At 45.4% G+C, this 16,767-nt stretch overlaps 1 protein-coding gene across 1 annotated transcript in view; it reads right to left on the bottom strand.

The window, feature by feature from the left end:
- The window catches only part of SYCP1 (synaptonemal complex protein 1), a 470,977-nt gene that overhangs the window by 313,693 nt on the left and 140,517 nt on the right, over nucleotides 1–16,767 (bottom strand). Inside the window, exons 8-9 of the mRNA XM_088446296.1 lie at nucleotides 6,350–6,408; nucleotides 6,131–6,200 (exon numbers count right to left, since the gene is read on the bottom strand). Coding sequence (XP_088302422.1) covers nucleotides 6,131–6,200; nucleotides 6,350–6,408 — 129 coding nt within the window. The remainder of the gene's footprint in view (nucleotides 1–6,130; nucleotides 6,201–6,349; nucleotides 6,409–16,767) is intronic.

The raw sequence follows: 16,767 nt of genomic DNA, 5'->3' as shown, positions 1-16,767 counted from the left end.
AGAGGGTTGATGGTGGCCCAGTGCGCACTGCGCATACGCGAGCCCCGGAGCTCACTACAAAAGCACTTGCTCCGTAGCTCACTACAAAAGGGGCGGCTGTCGATGTTATTCGACAGCTCGCCCCGTTTTGTAGGCGTGGCCGGAGGGTGGCTTCACAAACGGAGGCGTTCCCAAGCGAACGCCTGCCGTTTGTGGGTGGCCCCACTGACATCACCAGTGATGTCAGTGAGAGAGCTTCCAGCTCTATTAGAGCCAGAAGCTCTCTGGGGCTTGCAGCCACGAGACCCTACCACAAGGGTCTCGTCGCAAGCCAGATGGTCGCGATGGTCTTGACCATCGCGACCATCATCCTGGCCGCTCGCAATAGCTGTGGGTGGTCACCCACAGCTATGCGAGCGGCCAGGTCGCAACTAAAAAAACCAGCACCTGCCCTGATTCAGAGCGAGCGCTCACTTTTTGCGAGCGCCTCTGAATCAGGCCCAGTGTACACAAAGTAGGATGAATGCATAGATTCATTGTAGTATGTAGAACTGGCCTTTTTTTATTCTTGTAACTAGTTTCAGAAACTGGAAGAAATCACATTCTTCCCCATTCTGGTATTTGGCCGGAATTACTGAACCTTTTGAAAATATCTGCAAGTTTTTATGGATTGAGTGGCTGCCACATGACTGGATAATTACAGCGATATAAAAGGTATTCTTCTCCCTTCATAGTGCTGTATTACAGAATAAAACCATGGTGGATTGAACTGAAATTTATTTTCACTAATCAACACAAAGTACCTAATAATTATTAGAAGGTTATAGTGACCGCTGGGAATTTCATATAGTTTGTGACTGTATTTGGCACAATGTTTCTAACAATAATACTATACCATTTATTCTCACCCCAATGTCGTCTCCTAGTGTATAGTATGTTTTATGTGCTATTTTCTAAACAACAAAACAATTGTATGTTTTTTTAGAAATACATTATTTTCACTTTTTTAATTATAAGTACATAATTTCTTTTTGAGCAAGCAGGTTTTTACTGTCTTGTATCAAAGCATGAAAAAATTTTTTTTCAGTTTGTCTTTTTCTTTAAATGCTAATTTACAAAATGAAGAATACAATGTAGATTGATGCCTCAGATGCAGCTAGCAAATAGATATAAACAGAGGGCCTGATTCAGAGGCGCACGCTATTTGCGTGCGCTCACTCTGAATCAGGGCGTTTCTTTTTTCCTAGTTTCGGCCTCCAGGCCGCTCGAAAAGCTGTGGGTGACCACCCACAGCTAGTGCAAGCGGCCAGGCGGTGGTCGTGATTATCGAGACAATCGGGCTTGCAATGAGACCTTACGGGAGGGTCTTGGCTCCTGCAAGCCCGAGTGGACATCCTGCTCTAATAGAGCAGGATGTCCACTACTGATATCACGAGTGATGTCAGTAGGGCCGCCCACAAACAGTAGGCATTCCTAAGGGAACGCCTGCGTTTGTGCAGCCTCCCCGCTCCTCCCCGCCTACAAAATGGGGCGAGCTATCAATCAACATCGACAGCCGCCCTGTCTTGTAGTGAGCCCGGGAGCGACAGAGCTGCCGTCTCTCGCTGGGGATCGCGCATGCTTAAGCCGGGGCATGCACAGGGGCAAAACATCGACCCGCTTGCGAGCGCTATGCGCACGCGAGCGGGTGTGAATCAGGCCCAGAGATAGAAATATGTTGTGTGCTGTTATAGAAACAAGGCTAAGAGCAGGAAGTACCTTTTGATAACCATGCCCAAAAAACTACAATTTGTGACCAGCACATAATATACTTTCAAGTAAACCGACATTAACTATTTTGTTTTTATTTTGCAACTACTGTAGAATGATGTTTGCAAATGTTTATATGCTAACATTGGTGGATACAAAACACTTTACAAATATGCAATGCAACTGTTCAAGGGTGATTTACAAAATACTAATTAGCACAGTCTCATTTTGTCTAAGGAACACAAACAGACAATGGGGTATATTTATCAAAATTCGTTTTTACTTTCGATTTGATGTTCGATTTAGCTCACCTCAAATCGAATCAAATCGAAAGTACAAATCCCTCATTTACTAAAATTGAATTTTAGAAGCATTTTCTAAATCGATTTCAATTTGGTTCGGTTTGAAACAGTGGCCCTTGCTCTGAATCAGGGCCGTCCCTCCTACTTTTTGGAGCGGCCTCCTGGCCGCTTGCATAGCTGTGGGTAACCACCCACAGCTATAGCGAGCGGCCAAAATGATGGTTGCGATGGTCAAGACCATCGCGACCATCGGGCTTGCGACGAGACCCTGGAGTGCTTTTGGCTCTAACAGAGCCAAAAGCACTCCCACTGACATCACTAGTGATGTCAGTGGGACTGGCCCCAGACGGTTGGTGTTCCCATGGGAACGCCTCCGTCTGGGCAGCCACGCCCCCGGCACGCCCACCAAAGGGGGCGTGCTGTCAATCACCATCGACAGCACGCCCCCTTTGGTGCGAGACCCTTAACGACGGCTTGGCCGTCGTTATTTGGGTCTCACGCATGCGCACGACGGAACCGCCTCCGTCGTGCGCACGCGCACTTGGGAAACATCGACCCACTTGCGAGCGCTCAGCGCTCGCGATCGGGTCTGAATCAGGCCCTGTGATTTGCTGTTCGATTTGGCATGTTCATGTACAAATCGATCAGCAAATCCCACTTCAAAACGAACTGCAAATCCCCGACTGAATCATACTGCTTCATGCTTTCATTTTGACACAGATACATGCATACATCTGTGAGATGCCTGCATGTATCTTACTGTAACAAGCTAAGGGCCATATTCAATTAGCCTGCGAAAAGCCGTTATCGGCGATAATTTTTCGTCTGTTTCAATTATCCTGGTATTCAATTACAACGACTTTTCGCTGGTGCGAAAAGTCTTTGTTAAAAAAGTCGTATACCCTGGTTGCGCAGATGGGCAGCCATGACAGCCATAACTTTGGTGAACACCCTTGGAGCCGTGGAAAGACCAAAGGGTAGAGCCTGAAACTGGAAGTGAAGCTGGCGTATAGCACACCTCAGATACCGCTGGTGTGAAGGGGCTAAAGGAAAATGTAGATAGGAGTCCTGGATGTCCAGGGAGACAATATAATCCCCCGGTTCCATAGCCAGAATGATGTAACGCAAAGTTTCCATCCTGAGAGTGGGCACTCTGAGGAACTTGTTCAGCGACTTCAGGTTGAGGATAGGTTGATGAGACCCATTGGGTTTCGGAACCAGAAACAGAGAAGAGTAGTAACCCATCCCACGTTGAGAAAGCGGAACGGGAACAATGACCCCTGCTTTCAGCAAGGACTGTATGGCTTCCTGGACCTGCAACGCCTTGGTCTTGTCCTGAGAAAGACTCATGCAGAAGAACTGTTGGGGGGGGGGCCTGTGACGAAAGGAAAGGGCGTACCCCCTGAGAGACCACTTCTCGTACCCAAGCACTCGTGGTGGTATTGCACCAGCACTGGGCAAATTGAAGAAGTCGGCCTCCCACTCTGGGAACTCCCAGAGAAAGGCCCTTCCCATCAGGCTGAAGGCTTATCCTCTGGCTTGGGAGCAGGGCGTCTAGCGCTCCATGCCTGCTTCTTTTGTTTAGGGGCAGTCTTGGTTGACGACTGCTGTCGGAAAGACTGACCCTTGGACTTACTCTGAATACGAAAGGACCGAAAGGTAGACGTAGTAGCTTTAGAAGGCCCAGCTGCTGATGGCAGAAACGCAGACTTAGACTTCGCTAGGGTAACAACGATTTTGTCCAGGTCCGGGCCGAACAAAATCTCCCCATTAAAGGGCAAGGCCTCCAGGCCCTTCTTGGAATCCGCATCCGCTCTCCAATAACAGAGCCACAAAGATCGGCGAGCAGAGACTGCTGCCGCTGAAACTCTGGAAGTCAGAAGACTGGCATCCAAAGACACTTCTCCAATATAGGAAGCGGCATCCCTAATCTGTCCCACTAAAGCTCTCTGAACCTCCGTAACTTCCTCAGGAAAAGTATCTTCCAGGACATTGGCCCAGCTCTCAATTGCTTTAGCCACCGGACGTACGTGCCACCTCCCCTGAGAGCGAATAAATTGACTCTAACCAAGTCTCCACCTTCCTGTCTGTGGGATCTTTCAGGGATGAAATGGAAGGCATAGGCAAGGTAGCACTCTTGATTAAGCGAGTAACATGAGAATCCACCGCAGGCGGAATTTCCCACTTTTTCCAATGACCTGCAGGAAACAGATAACTAGATGCTAAACGTTTCTGCGGCTGGAACCTCTTACTAGGCGACTGCCAGGCCTCTGCCATATGATCAGTCAGCTGGTCAGAAGGAGGAAAAACAGCCGACGTCACTTTTGCCTGCTTAAAATCGGATACTTCGACTTAGGGGCCGGTGTGTCATGCTTTACATCAAGAATGGACCGCACCGCCCTTACCAATGCCGGCACATTAATGGAAGATTCTGTTTCCACTTCCCGGACATGGGAATCAAGTGTCAGAATCCTGAGGCAATTCCCCCTCATCCGAGGACACATCTGAGTCTAATAGTTGCGCAGACTGGGATGACATAACAGGGCGTTTAGACGCCTTTTGAGGCTTATCATTCCGTAACAGAGTTTGAAAAGTGGAAGATGAGGCCGCCAATATCTGGACAGAACTAGACAATACATCCACCCATGGTGGTTGACCTGCCTGCGGGAGACCCTGGAATGGAATGACGGACTGCTGCGTCAACGGAGAAGACTGAAAATACAAAGGTAACCCCGTATATGGATTAACAGTCTGAGGCCCAGGGGGGGACTGCAATTATTGCAGTATACCTGGAGAAGGGGGATGGACGGCTGGGGTAACCCCCTATGGGGGAGAGCAGTCGGGACCGCCAGACGGTCCGCGATGGAAGCCAGCACCTGAGAAAACACCGCCCAAGGAGGATCCTGTCCCGAATTTGGGGGGTTAGAGGGACTAGGTAACAGACGGCACCTCCATCACAGCCCATCCTGTAATAAATCCTCCATATTACCCCTGCAGCACAGCGACTGCAGGAGATCAGAGTGGGAGCCGCAGAGCGCTCAACTTCCTCATCAGACATGATAAAATATATATACAGATATATACCAACACGACAGGAAAGCTAAGTGTTACTCTAGGCGTACCCACAAGCATGCAGCACACAAGCCCACAGAAATGGCACCGTGTAGTACACAACTGTATGTGACCGATCTCACAAATACATGAATTTATATAAGTGAGATCCAAGAAAAGCCCTTTCTACACACACACTTGTCAGGGCTGTAGGAGAAGAAAAGGGATAGGTATAGAGTGACAGTCAGTAGAAATAAAGCACTGACAGTCAGCACTAGCAAAAGTCACATACAATGCAGAAAACCAATACTCACTGCACCTTTACCACTATATTCAACCTGCCCAGAATCAGTGTCTGGGAGGGCTATAGTGCTGTGTATGCTGTCCTTTAGCAGGGGAGAGGTACACAGGGGGACCGGTCCACGCAATATACGAGTCGGACGTCCGCTGGACAGTCCGGCGCTGCCGCTCTGATGAGTTGAAAGTGAACTATTAAATCCAAAAATAAATATAAGCTTAGGGCCTGTGCAAACGGTGACCTGACTCCGGCCGGGCACCAACTCAAACTGAGGTACCTGTGGCTCGGGGGCAGGGTATATAGGAGGATGGACCCAGTGCATCCTGGGAGCTAAAGCTTTAACTGTGTGGTGACCGTGGATCCAGTAAAGTTATACCCCAAGGTCAACCCTGTGGACCCCCTATGGACCCTGAAGTAGAAAGACACTGTACTTGGTTCCCATTATATCTCTCTGACTATTCTTTGACCGTCTCTTTTGCAGATTCTATCTCCTCACCACTTCACACTCTAACTTTTGGTATCCCAAGGATCAATACTGGGATCCATTCTGTACTCTTTAAATGCAGTAGCCACAGTGGCTCTGAGGAGGCACAGAAGCAGGTTATTAAAATATAGTGTATACTTTAAGCCTAATTATTTTTCTAATTTTATAGCTAAGAAATTAGCATTTTAAGTTACTGTTAAGTGACAAAAACAAGGAAGTAAAAACAATATACTGTAACAATTCAAAAACAAAGAAATATGTACTTACTTTCGCTGCAGATATCTTGTCTGGAATTCTCTGCTTTTTCATGAAGTTCTTCAAAAGCCATTATCATTCGCTATATCACAAAATAATAAAATAACTAGAACATGTATTTTACAGTATTATTGTATGGGATTTTTTTATTCAGGAGCTATGATATAAATAGAATAAAATGATTTACACATGCCAAGAAGCATTGTCAGATTAATGCTAACAAACACTTGCCTCAATATTCATGTTTAGATCACCATACATTTGTCTCGTATCATCTATTTCATTTTCATCTGAAACACAAAAAACATTGAATATATAAAAAAATATATTACATTCAAAAAGACATAAATAAATAAAAGGAAATTACTGAACCTCCTGAATGAACCAATAGACAATCAATCAATTACTTCATATCAATGACTGCTGCTTCTGATTATTAAAGGAGTGATCTCAACAATCTCCAATATGTAAAACAAGCAATAAAAAAGTATAAGAAGCATAGTCATAAACTAAAATGTCTGAATACATATAACAAAATTCAAAACATTCATATCACACATATTATATATTTGGACAATTACATAAGAAAATGTATAACCACATAAAACTGCATCCAATCAATATTGCAATTGTGGTATCCATTCACGTTTCTCGGCCTCCAAATCAGCAGCTTCCTTAAAAGGCCTTGTGGGTATCAAAGAAGGTGTTTGAATGGACTCCCCATTGTCATTGTTTTGATATTCTGTATATTCGGCTCGGGACCCTTAGGTATGACGGATGTGCATAGGAAACGTGGAGGCATAATAATACTTTGGCCCATGAGTATTAACATAGTGTAGGCACACTAGCGACGATATAGGAACCACAGATTCGTGATATGCATGGATACTGAACAGGAACCGAAGTGAACAGACAAGGGCCCTCATTCAGAGCCGTACGCTCTGAGCAGAGCGCACGCTCTGAATGAGGGCCGTCCTCCATAATTATGGAGCGTCCTCCTGGACGCTCGTATAGCTGTGGGTCACCACCCACAGCCTATACGAGCGTGCAGTTTGATGGCCGCGATGGTCTTGACCATCGCAACCATCGCCACTGCGAGCCGGAGGTTGAGGTTTTCAACCGCAAGGCCCGGAGTGATTTTGGCTCTATCAGAGCCAAAATCACTCCCACTGACATCACTAGTGATGTCAGTGGGCCGGCTTCTGATGGTAGGCGTTCCCTTGGGAACGCCCCCGTCAGGGAGGCACGCCCCCGGCACGCCCACCAAAGGGGGTGTGCTGTCAATCAACATCGACAGCACGCCCCCTTTGATCAGACACAAAGAGCGAAGGAAAGTCCTTCTCTCGTCGCGTCTGGCGCATGCGCACGACGGAGCTCCCGCCGTCGTGCGCATGCGCAGTGCCCAACATCGACCCACTTGCGAGCGGACAGCCACTTGCGAGTGGGTCTGAATCAGGCCCTAGGTCCACTGGGCGACCCCTTGCCTAGTGACCTATTAAAGGCTAGCAAGACCAGGAATACACTCCAGAGACAAAGGAGAACTATAGGACTCAGTACAATATAGTACTGGTATATTGGAACTGAGAAATCAGGCTAGGAATCAGAGTCTAATGTAGTCAGAGTACAACTTGAGGAAGCTAAAATTCTGGTACTACTCTGACTCAAGACCTGGAACCCAGTTAGGAACTCAGAAACTGAGAGTCAGTATAAGTAATACAGCTTGCTGAACACCTCAGTGTACATACCGTATACTGCACACTGTGCTCTAGCCCTGGAACCAGCACTCCTCTCTGAACCAGTGCAAGACAATAGCACACAGCACAGGGAAACCAATACAAGGTCAGCACAAAAGTATAACCAACAGAGCACAGAGTAAGGTAATTTGCATGCACTATCCCAGCGGCACTGATGTAGAGTAGAGTCCGCAAAGATGTACTAGCGGCAGATGTAATAACTGCAGATGCACACACCAGCTAGCACTCAGGGAAGGCAAGTCTGCATGCAGTGTGGAAGCTGCAGCGCTAACAGGTAACGAACACAGTGGCAGATGGAAAGCTGGTAACGGTATACACTCTGGCTCAGTGAGGTAGCTGGAGAAGGTCTGTATGCAGCGTGGAAGAAGCTGCAGCGCTGACAGATAACAAACACAGCTGCAGATGGAATGCAGGTAACGGCTATAGAGAGTGGCACTGGAGGCTGTGATGGAAAACAGCAAGGAGTCCACAAAGTAGTAATGGGAGTCACAGAAGACACGGTATCAAGACACAAGTAATAAACCTGGAGCCTAGAACTATCCTGGGAAGGAACATGTTGTTCAGGCAATTGGTAACTTCCAGAGGCTAAGTTAAATAGGGAGTGGTGAATACCCATTGGTCTGGCTGACCAGATGAGCACACAGGTGCACTAGTTAATCAATGGTAGGCGTCCCTGAGATGTATTGAAGGTAGAAATTAATGAATGCCTGATTTTGTAAGGAATGCTAAGACCCCGATTTGTGACACCCATATGAGGAAAGCTACAATATAGTGCACAGGTTCTCAACCTCGGTCATCAGGACCCCAAACAGTGCTTTTTTTCCAGGTCTCCTCACAGAATCACAAGTGAAATAATTAGCTCCACCTGTGATTCAATCAAATTGTGTCAGCGAGTAATGAAAACATGTGTGCTCCTGCTAGGTGTCCTGGAAAACGTGAACTGTTTGGGGTCCTGAGGACAGAGTTTAAGAACCACTAAAATAGTGGTTCATCTGTCTTGCTCTTCCCTACTTTGAACAAACACTGATTATCTAAATACTGCAATATCAGTTGGATTGAAACTAATTTTTACAGCTCACGGATGGATAGATGATGCTAGCCCGTATTTCGGGATTGGCGAGGCGCGGAATCTAACATGCAGGCGGTGTTCACCAGGGACCCCCGCAAGGAGGTTTGGACTAATCCTCAGACTTGGCTCCCTAATACAGGTGCTGATGTACTCTGGATAGGAGCGGCATACGATGAAGGTATACAACGTAGTCGACAAGCCTGGTCAGAACCAAACAGGCAAGACGGTACCAAAGATCAGACGTAAACAGGTCAGGGAGAAAAGCCAAGGTTAAAACCGAATACAAAGCGCAGTACCAGGAAGGAGACAGAATAAGGACAGAAGCAAAGCAGAGGTCAGAAACGAGCAATAGTGATTACTAGGAACGCTGAAGTATGGTATGGGAGCATATATTATGGCACAGCAGTGCACCCAGGGAATTCCTTATTGTAATTAATCTCCCCTGTATTTGCATAAGTCCCCTAGAGTCACTCTAGGGAGGGCTTCTGCCTATAAAAACCGCCCGTTGTTCCCATAGAGTACGACGCACATACCGGTACTTATGATGCCGCCAGATCTTATCCTGTGGACAATATGGGCTTATACAAACAGCGGAAGTTCGCAAGGTAAAACTGGAGAAGTAGTACAAAGGTAATATTAACCACGGAGCACACCTCCTTGAAGAAGGCACCTGTGCCGAAACGCGTTGGAGAGCCCCAGACACCTACCCATCTTGAACCCACCTGCATCTACATCCGCCCCAATCCGGGCACTTGAACGGCAGCAGCGGCGCTTAACCGGACGCTGGTCCCCACTCACACCAGCCCCAGCCTCTGCCAAACGACAGCGCTGCACGCGCTCATCATACCACCGCATGCAGCACAGGTTTCACCTGCACTGCATCCACGGACGTGAGCCGCTGAAACAGTGCACATCCCCCACCGCGGCATCATACTGGACTTTGAGAAGAACTGATCCCACACCAACTGACCTGGGCACCTACCGGTAGGTCAGCACCCATTCTCCTCACCAGTGCGGGACGCCGCAAAGTGGGAGCACCCCTGATCACCTCCAACAGGGCATCCCAGTTCAGAAGTCTGTCGACCATAGGTCCAGCAGGGAAGCATGCAGTAGTCAGGACCGCATGTCAAGGAGCCCCCTGAAAGGGTTGACCCTACTCCCCACACTGTGGATACGCCCTGTCACCCCAAATCATTAACAACTGGGCAGTGTGTGCTGCCACGAACCATCTAAGAGACATTTATCCTCCAGGAGCACTGTGCCTCCTACTGAGCAACTACCACCCCCTATGTGCACACACAGATACAAATAAACATATTTGTTTCTTCCACCACTCATCCAGCCTCCAGTATTTCTGTTCTACAACAACACATCCACCACAACACACAGCCATCTGCTCCCCCCAACCTCCCCCCGTTTTATTCCCTCCTCCCTCTCCCCACCAATACACACACACAACCAAGGAGCGCACGTACCCTCCAATCTTACCATATCTTAACCACGGAGCAGCCTGCAGCCGTGGACACAAGCAAGATAGAATACACATGAATAACAGGTAGCGTGAATATCAGCAATACTAAGTAATAATATCGCAGGGTAATTACCCATAGAGCAGCATGCACTGCGGACAATAACAGAATACGACTGCATATAAACACAACTACATAAAATAGTAGCAATCACAAACAACACATATATTGCCAGATGGTATAGCAATAAACTCAGATATACATGCAGCTGGCAGTATGGAATTGCAGCATAACATAATGCAGAATGGAATAGCAATATATAAACCAGCATTTATTTTACAGAGTATAATAACAGCACAAGATATGTACATATATTGCAGGATGGAATGGCAAAAGTAAACAACACCAATGGGTTGCAGAATTGATATGCAGCACAATAATTTTTCCAGGTATACTTGCAAAAGGTACAGGTAACGCAAGGCAGAGCCAGGAGAGGAACGAGAAATACCAAAACAGCAGATACAGGACCAGGGACCAGACAGCATGACTTCCACAAGAAACTATCTCCGGCAAGCAGGAATGGGCTGGCTGCCCTATAACAGAAGTCAGAGCCAACCCCATGTTAGCAAAAGAGACAAGCCTCTTGGTAATATTACTCAGGTCGGCACACGAGACCTCAGGGAAGCAGCAGCCGTCTGCACCTTACCACTGGATGCCTGGAGAAAGAGCCGGACCACACAACAGGGCTCCCCGTCCACTGCTGATCAGCGCTGCTGGACCCGGTAAGTGCATGCCAGTGTCCGATGCGCTGTGATATTACCCCCTCCTCTAGGGGTGGGCACCGAACACCCTACAAATAGCTTGCCAAAGAACTTCTGGTGGAATTTCTGAAGAAGTTGAGGTGCGTGAATATCTGTGGCCTTAATCCAACAGCGTTCTTCAGGAACATATTCTTTGCCGTCCACCAGGAACTGAACTGTACCTTGAGAGTTTCTAGAATCCCAAATTTGTTTACCTCATATTCCTCTTGATGGTCCACTGATACAGCCAAAGGAGGATTGCAGGGTGTCGAATACCAATTGAAAACCAGCGATTCCAAAAGGGAGACATGGAACACATTTGGTATTTTACGTGTGCCGTGCAGCCTCAGACGGTCAGCCACTTGGAGGATCTGAAAGGGCCCGAGGAACATGGGAGCAAACTTCATTGTGGGCACCTTCAATCGCAGATGTTTGGTTGACAACCAGACTCTGTCACCCGGACTTAGTAAAGGACATTTCTTCCTCTTCCTGTCCAAAACAGTTTGTACCTAGAAGAGGCCTTGCACAAATTCCTCTTTAAATCTCTGCAAATCATGAGAAAATGTAGCCTGGACCACTGGAAGTGAAACTGACTGGAGGACTGGTAACTCCAGTAACACAGGATGCAGACCGTACTGGATGAAGAAGGGAGAATGACCCGATGCCTCATGAAACAGATTATGGTGGGCAAATTCGGTGTCCGGCGCGTTGTGACATTAATCACTCCATCTGCATGAGAGAAAGTGAATATTTACTAAAAAATTCATGCCGAGATTAAAAACTACTATTTTTTCTTCTCTGCTGGAATGTCATATGCATACAAGTTGCGGGAACTCTGCTTAATTAAGCTAATTAACAACTTTCTTGGGCTGCTGAAATCTAAGCTTAAGGGTCCCATACATCTACAGGGCAATCCACCGATCCCCCGATAGGACCTGAACCGCCAATCTGCTAACCGGCGGCCACCAATGGTCGCCTATCCGTCGGGAAATCTACATGTTAAAGAAGTCCAATTTCCTGATCACAATAATATTTTGATGGTGATCGGCAAATCAGTGAAATCCAACATGTTGGATTTCACAGATGCGCTGACCCCGACGTCTAGGAATCAGCTAATTGCCCCAATCGTAAATGTATGGGGCCCTTTACCTGTTACAATTATTGCTTTTAATTTTACGTAGTATTAAGTAAGTAGTATTGCTTGTGTTAATGCAGTGATAATAATATATCTCAGGTCCTTGACATTCTTATAAAAAATATTTTTTCTATTGCAATATTGATTGGATACAGTTTTATGTGGTCATACTGTACATTTTTTATGTAATTGTCCAGATATAAATGTTTTGTATTTTTCATATGCACTAATAAATTTTAGTATATGACAGCACTTCTGATGCTTTTTATTGCTTAAAAATACATAAATGTTTATGTCACGGCCAGGGTCTCTTGGCATGGTGGTCGGCGGGTATTACCTGTGAGGTCACTATGGCGGGGGGTGTCTGACGATGGCGCTGGTGTTTGGCGAGGGGCTTTGGCTGCGCGTGGTTCTGTGCGGGCAGATTGTCACTCGGGGCTGGTGAGGCCTGGCGGTGTTTCCATTTCGTTTGGCATGGGCGCCGCCATCTTGCCTTCTGACCATGTGATTCAACTGCCCAATACTGGTGAGTCATGTGTTCCCTTCAGCCAGTCATAGCACGGCATGGGGTATTTAGGAAGGTCCAGAGCCTTCCTTCATTGCCAGTGCAACGTGTATCTCAGCCTAGCTGAGAGGGAGTTCTCTGTGCTCACCTCTTGTTCCTGTGTATACGCTATCTGCCAGCCTGCTTGTCAGCTCCAAACAACCCACTGGACTACCCTGCATCCTCCACTGCCTTTTCCCCTGCTTGAGTGCCTGAGCCTGCTGAGACCCTACACCCTGCCTCCATTTCACTCCCAGCTGGACTCATCACCTCTGCCTGTGTTTATTTCAGTTCACTAACCTGCATATCTGGACTGTTCTTATCTGCCACTATCTGGACATTCTACAATTATCCTCACTACAGTAATCAAGTGCACTTTAGTGCTAAACCTGGACTTTTGCTTTTGCCATTCCCATGTCTTCTAAGCCACTCATTAAAAATTCTACCTTTTTATTTAAATCTGCTTCTGTGTTTACTCCTGACACCACCCTGGGTCCACAACTAAACCAGAACATTACAGCTTACTTTTAATGAGGTATAGTAGTAAACACTTGAGACAGAATCAGACTATCGTGACAAAAGCCAAAATATGGTACTTAAATCGAAGTGATTAAAGCATATTCACAAAACATCAAATCAAGTGATCTAAGAGCAGGTTGAGTTAGTGACTGCAGGCATCAAACTAAAGAAAAATAAAGGCAGAGGACGTTTTATTGGCACTCATTGGTTTGCCTGCTCACTGTGACACGCTTGTAAATTACCTCTCTCAGCCCTGTCTACAGTTTAAATGTGATCAGGAACGGCTCTAGATTTTGCAGAGCTCAGATTAGACCATTCTTGCCCACCCCTAGAACAGCCACTGCATGTGATTTAATGTTTTAAGTTTATTGCTAACATGACATGACTAGGGGGTCTATTTACTAAGCAGTGTTAGGAGACAGAGTGAACAGTGATAAGTCTGTGATAAGGTGCAGGCCAATCAGCTCCCAACTGCCATTTTACAGGCTGTATTTGAAAAATGCCAGTTGGGAGCTGATTGGCTGGAACCTTATCACAGACTTATCAATTTTCACTCTGTCTCCTAATACTGCTTAGTAAAAAGACCCCTAAATGATTTGCTGTAATTATGACTGATCTATCCTTGGTAAAAAAAAAATACTAAACTGCTATGGGGAAACAACCACTAATATTCCATTGGATGTAAGAGATGGTTACTTATAATTGGCTCACTCTCAAGACATATATATTTGCATTGGATGTTTGAGCATTCAAGAGTATTTGGTATACATTGATGAATGGGAGATCAAAGATAGTAGTCTGAACAGCAGGAAAGGAGAAAAGACTTGCAAATGAAGTTATGGATGAGTACCAGAGACAATTAAAAATTGAGTATTGTTTGTAGAATCATAAAACATAAATGAGGTGCGTACAGCATGTGTACTCTGTTCAAGTAAGAAGCTCTCCCCTTTTTTCCTTTTTTATAGGTTAAACTCAAGAAACTTTATAGGGGGATATTCAATTTGGAGCGAAAAGTCAGTGCTGGACGTTTCGCTCCACATCGGAAGTTTTCCGGGGATAAAGTATCGAGCGCGTGCCCGCTTTATCCCCGTATTCAATTAGGAATGTGCGAAAACAGGAGCCTGCTGAAAGGTAAGTTTTGCAAAAAAAATGGGAATTTTGGGGAGTTGTCCATGGGACCCACCCAAAGATGTTCAGACATGGGGGATCACTATGGGAACCCCCCTCTAGGCTGCTGAAGGGAAGTTGGGTTTTTAAATAGCCGCGGCAGGTGCTTTTTGCGCCTGTGAAGAATAGCACTTAGGAATAACTAATTTTACAAAAAAAATAAAAAATCTTATCAAATTTGGGGTACATGAAAATGGGGGTGAGCATATTTTTAAGTCCCTAACGTTAATTTTAAAAATTCTGCAAAAATGCACCTGCTGCTACTCTGCACAATGAAGAAAACACCTGCCGCAGACTTGGGGACCCCTCTGAATTTAATTTGGCTATTTTAGAAGTGTGTTCTCTAATTTTCTTTTTTAACCCCAAAATGAAAGTACATTTTTTGGGGTGTCCCGATTTTTTTAAAAAACTTTTTTTGACGCACTTTATTTTTAAATGACATTCCCAGGGGTGCAGGCTGTTTTATTTAAGCCTGCACCCTTAAACCCCAATTCTGCACTTTTTTTCGCCACCTATTTCAGTTTTTTTTCAAAGACTTTTCGAACCTGCGAAAAGTCTTTGAAATTGAATACAGGGATAATTGAAACATGCGAAAATTACATAATCGGCGATAATTTATCGCCGAATCCAACTTTTCGCAGCCTAATTCAATATGGCCCATAAAGTTATAGATACAACAAAGGTGTTGTAAGGGTAAAATGGAGTGAGACTGAAAGCTAAAATTTTATCCATGAAGCTGAAGTGGGAAGTTTAAATTGGAAGAAGTGGTAGATCTGCAGATATTGGTAAAAACTAGGGATGTGCAGGCTCGGATAGGTTCGAGTTTGCACGTGGAGTTCGGATTTTTCCCTCCAAAAAAACGGAACTCAGAACGAGGCAAAACGTCATCTTACATGGACGAACATCATCATTCCTGGACTTTTGTCCAGGAATGATGATGTTCGTCCATGTAAGATGACGTTTTGCCTCTTTCTGAGTTCCGTTTTTTTGGAGGGAAAAATCCGAACTCCACGTGCAAACTCGAACCTATCCGAGCCTGCACATCCCTAGTAAAAACCTGTTTGAAAGCTGTAACTTCATATGGAGAGCCATACAGTCTGGCAGATTTTCCAGGACAGCTGCGTAGTTAGTTAAGGAATATGTAGTTAGTTGAGAAATACAATATTATGTTGTACCGAAGGAGCAAAGGGCTCTTCGGGAATTAGGCCAGGATGCAATGTTAGCTGCAATGGAGCACTTTGTATACAAATGGTGCACATGAAATTGATCAGTGTAATCTAGCACAATAGTTTTGTCATTTGCAATTGTTTAATTTATCCAAATAAGATGCACATTTTGAGCTAGGAAGACACTCGGCATGGCCTAGTTGCCAGGGACCTGGTACACCGAGAGGGGCTGTTTGGTGTGACTGAAGCCACTGGGTATGATGACACATCTGTAATTTTTCAACTTAAGTTTGGAATAATTACCTCACTATGCGGGCATTCTGAGCACTAACACCTTCACCTAATATAGAGGTAAAAGCTCTATATACTATATAAGTAATCAATAAATTGTATATCATTACTCCATTCATGCATGTTTTGTCTCCGTATCTCAAAACTATCTTAGACCTAAACTTCACACAGGTGTTTATAGCCCAATAACCTTTTGTTACATGTAACCTTGGGACTGGATCCCCTGGTTCGAGAAGTTCACACCGCATAGGAGTAGAAATTTAGACCACTAATAGTGGACCCTCTATCCTAAAGTTTAGAATGGGCATGAAATAATGTAGTAATAACAAGTCGGCACACAGGTAAAAAAAAAGTCCATAAACTTGCTATGGATAGGTGTTCCAGAAATCCATAAAAATCACGAAAAGCCAAGAATCCAATTACCAGAAATGTGTAAAAACAAAAAGCCAAAGAAGATAAACATAGGCAAATATAACTATTCCTAGATGGAATGAATCCAGATGACAGGAAGATACAAACTAGCAAGATAGCTTTGAAATAGGCCTCATTAAAAGAGTAATTATAAGGGCTACAGCTGATAATCCTAGAGAAAAAACTCAGCTGTTTCCAAAATTGGAACATGACCCTCATGGTTCCCTTTAATGATGCCGTAGCAAAATAAAACAAGAAGCTTCAGAAAAATTACTTTTACAGCTGGACCATCACTTCAAGGAACACAGACATGACTGTCATCTC

Source organism: Taudactylus pleione, unplaced genomic scaffold (genome assembly GCF_031769625.1).
Source record: "Taudactylus pleione unplaced genomic scaffold, aTauple2 ptg000396l, whole genome shotgun sequence".
Taxonomy (NCBI): Eukaryota; Metazoa; Chordata; class Amphibia; order Anura; family Myobatrachidae; genus Taudactylus; species Taudactylus pleione.
This window is presented reverse-complemented; position numbering and strand designations above follow the sequence as displayed.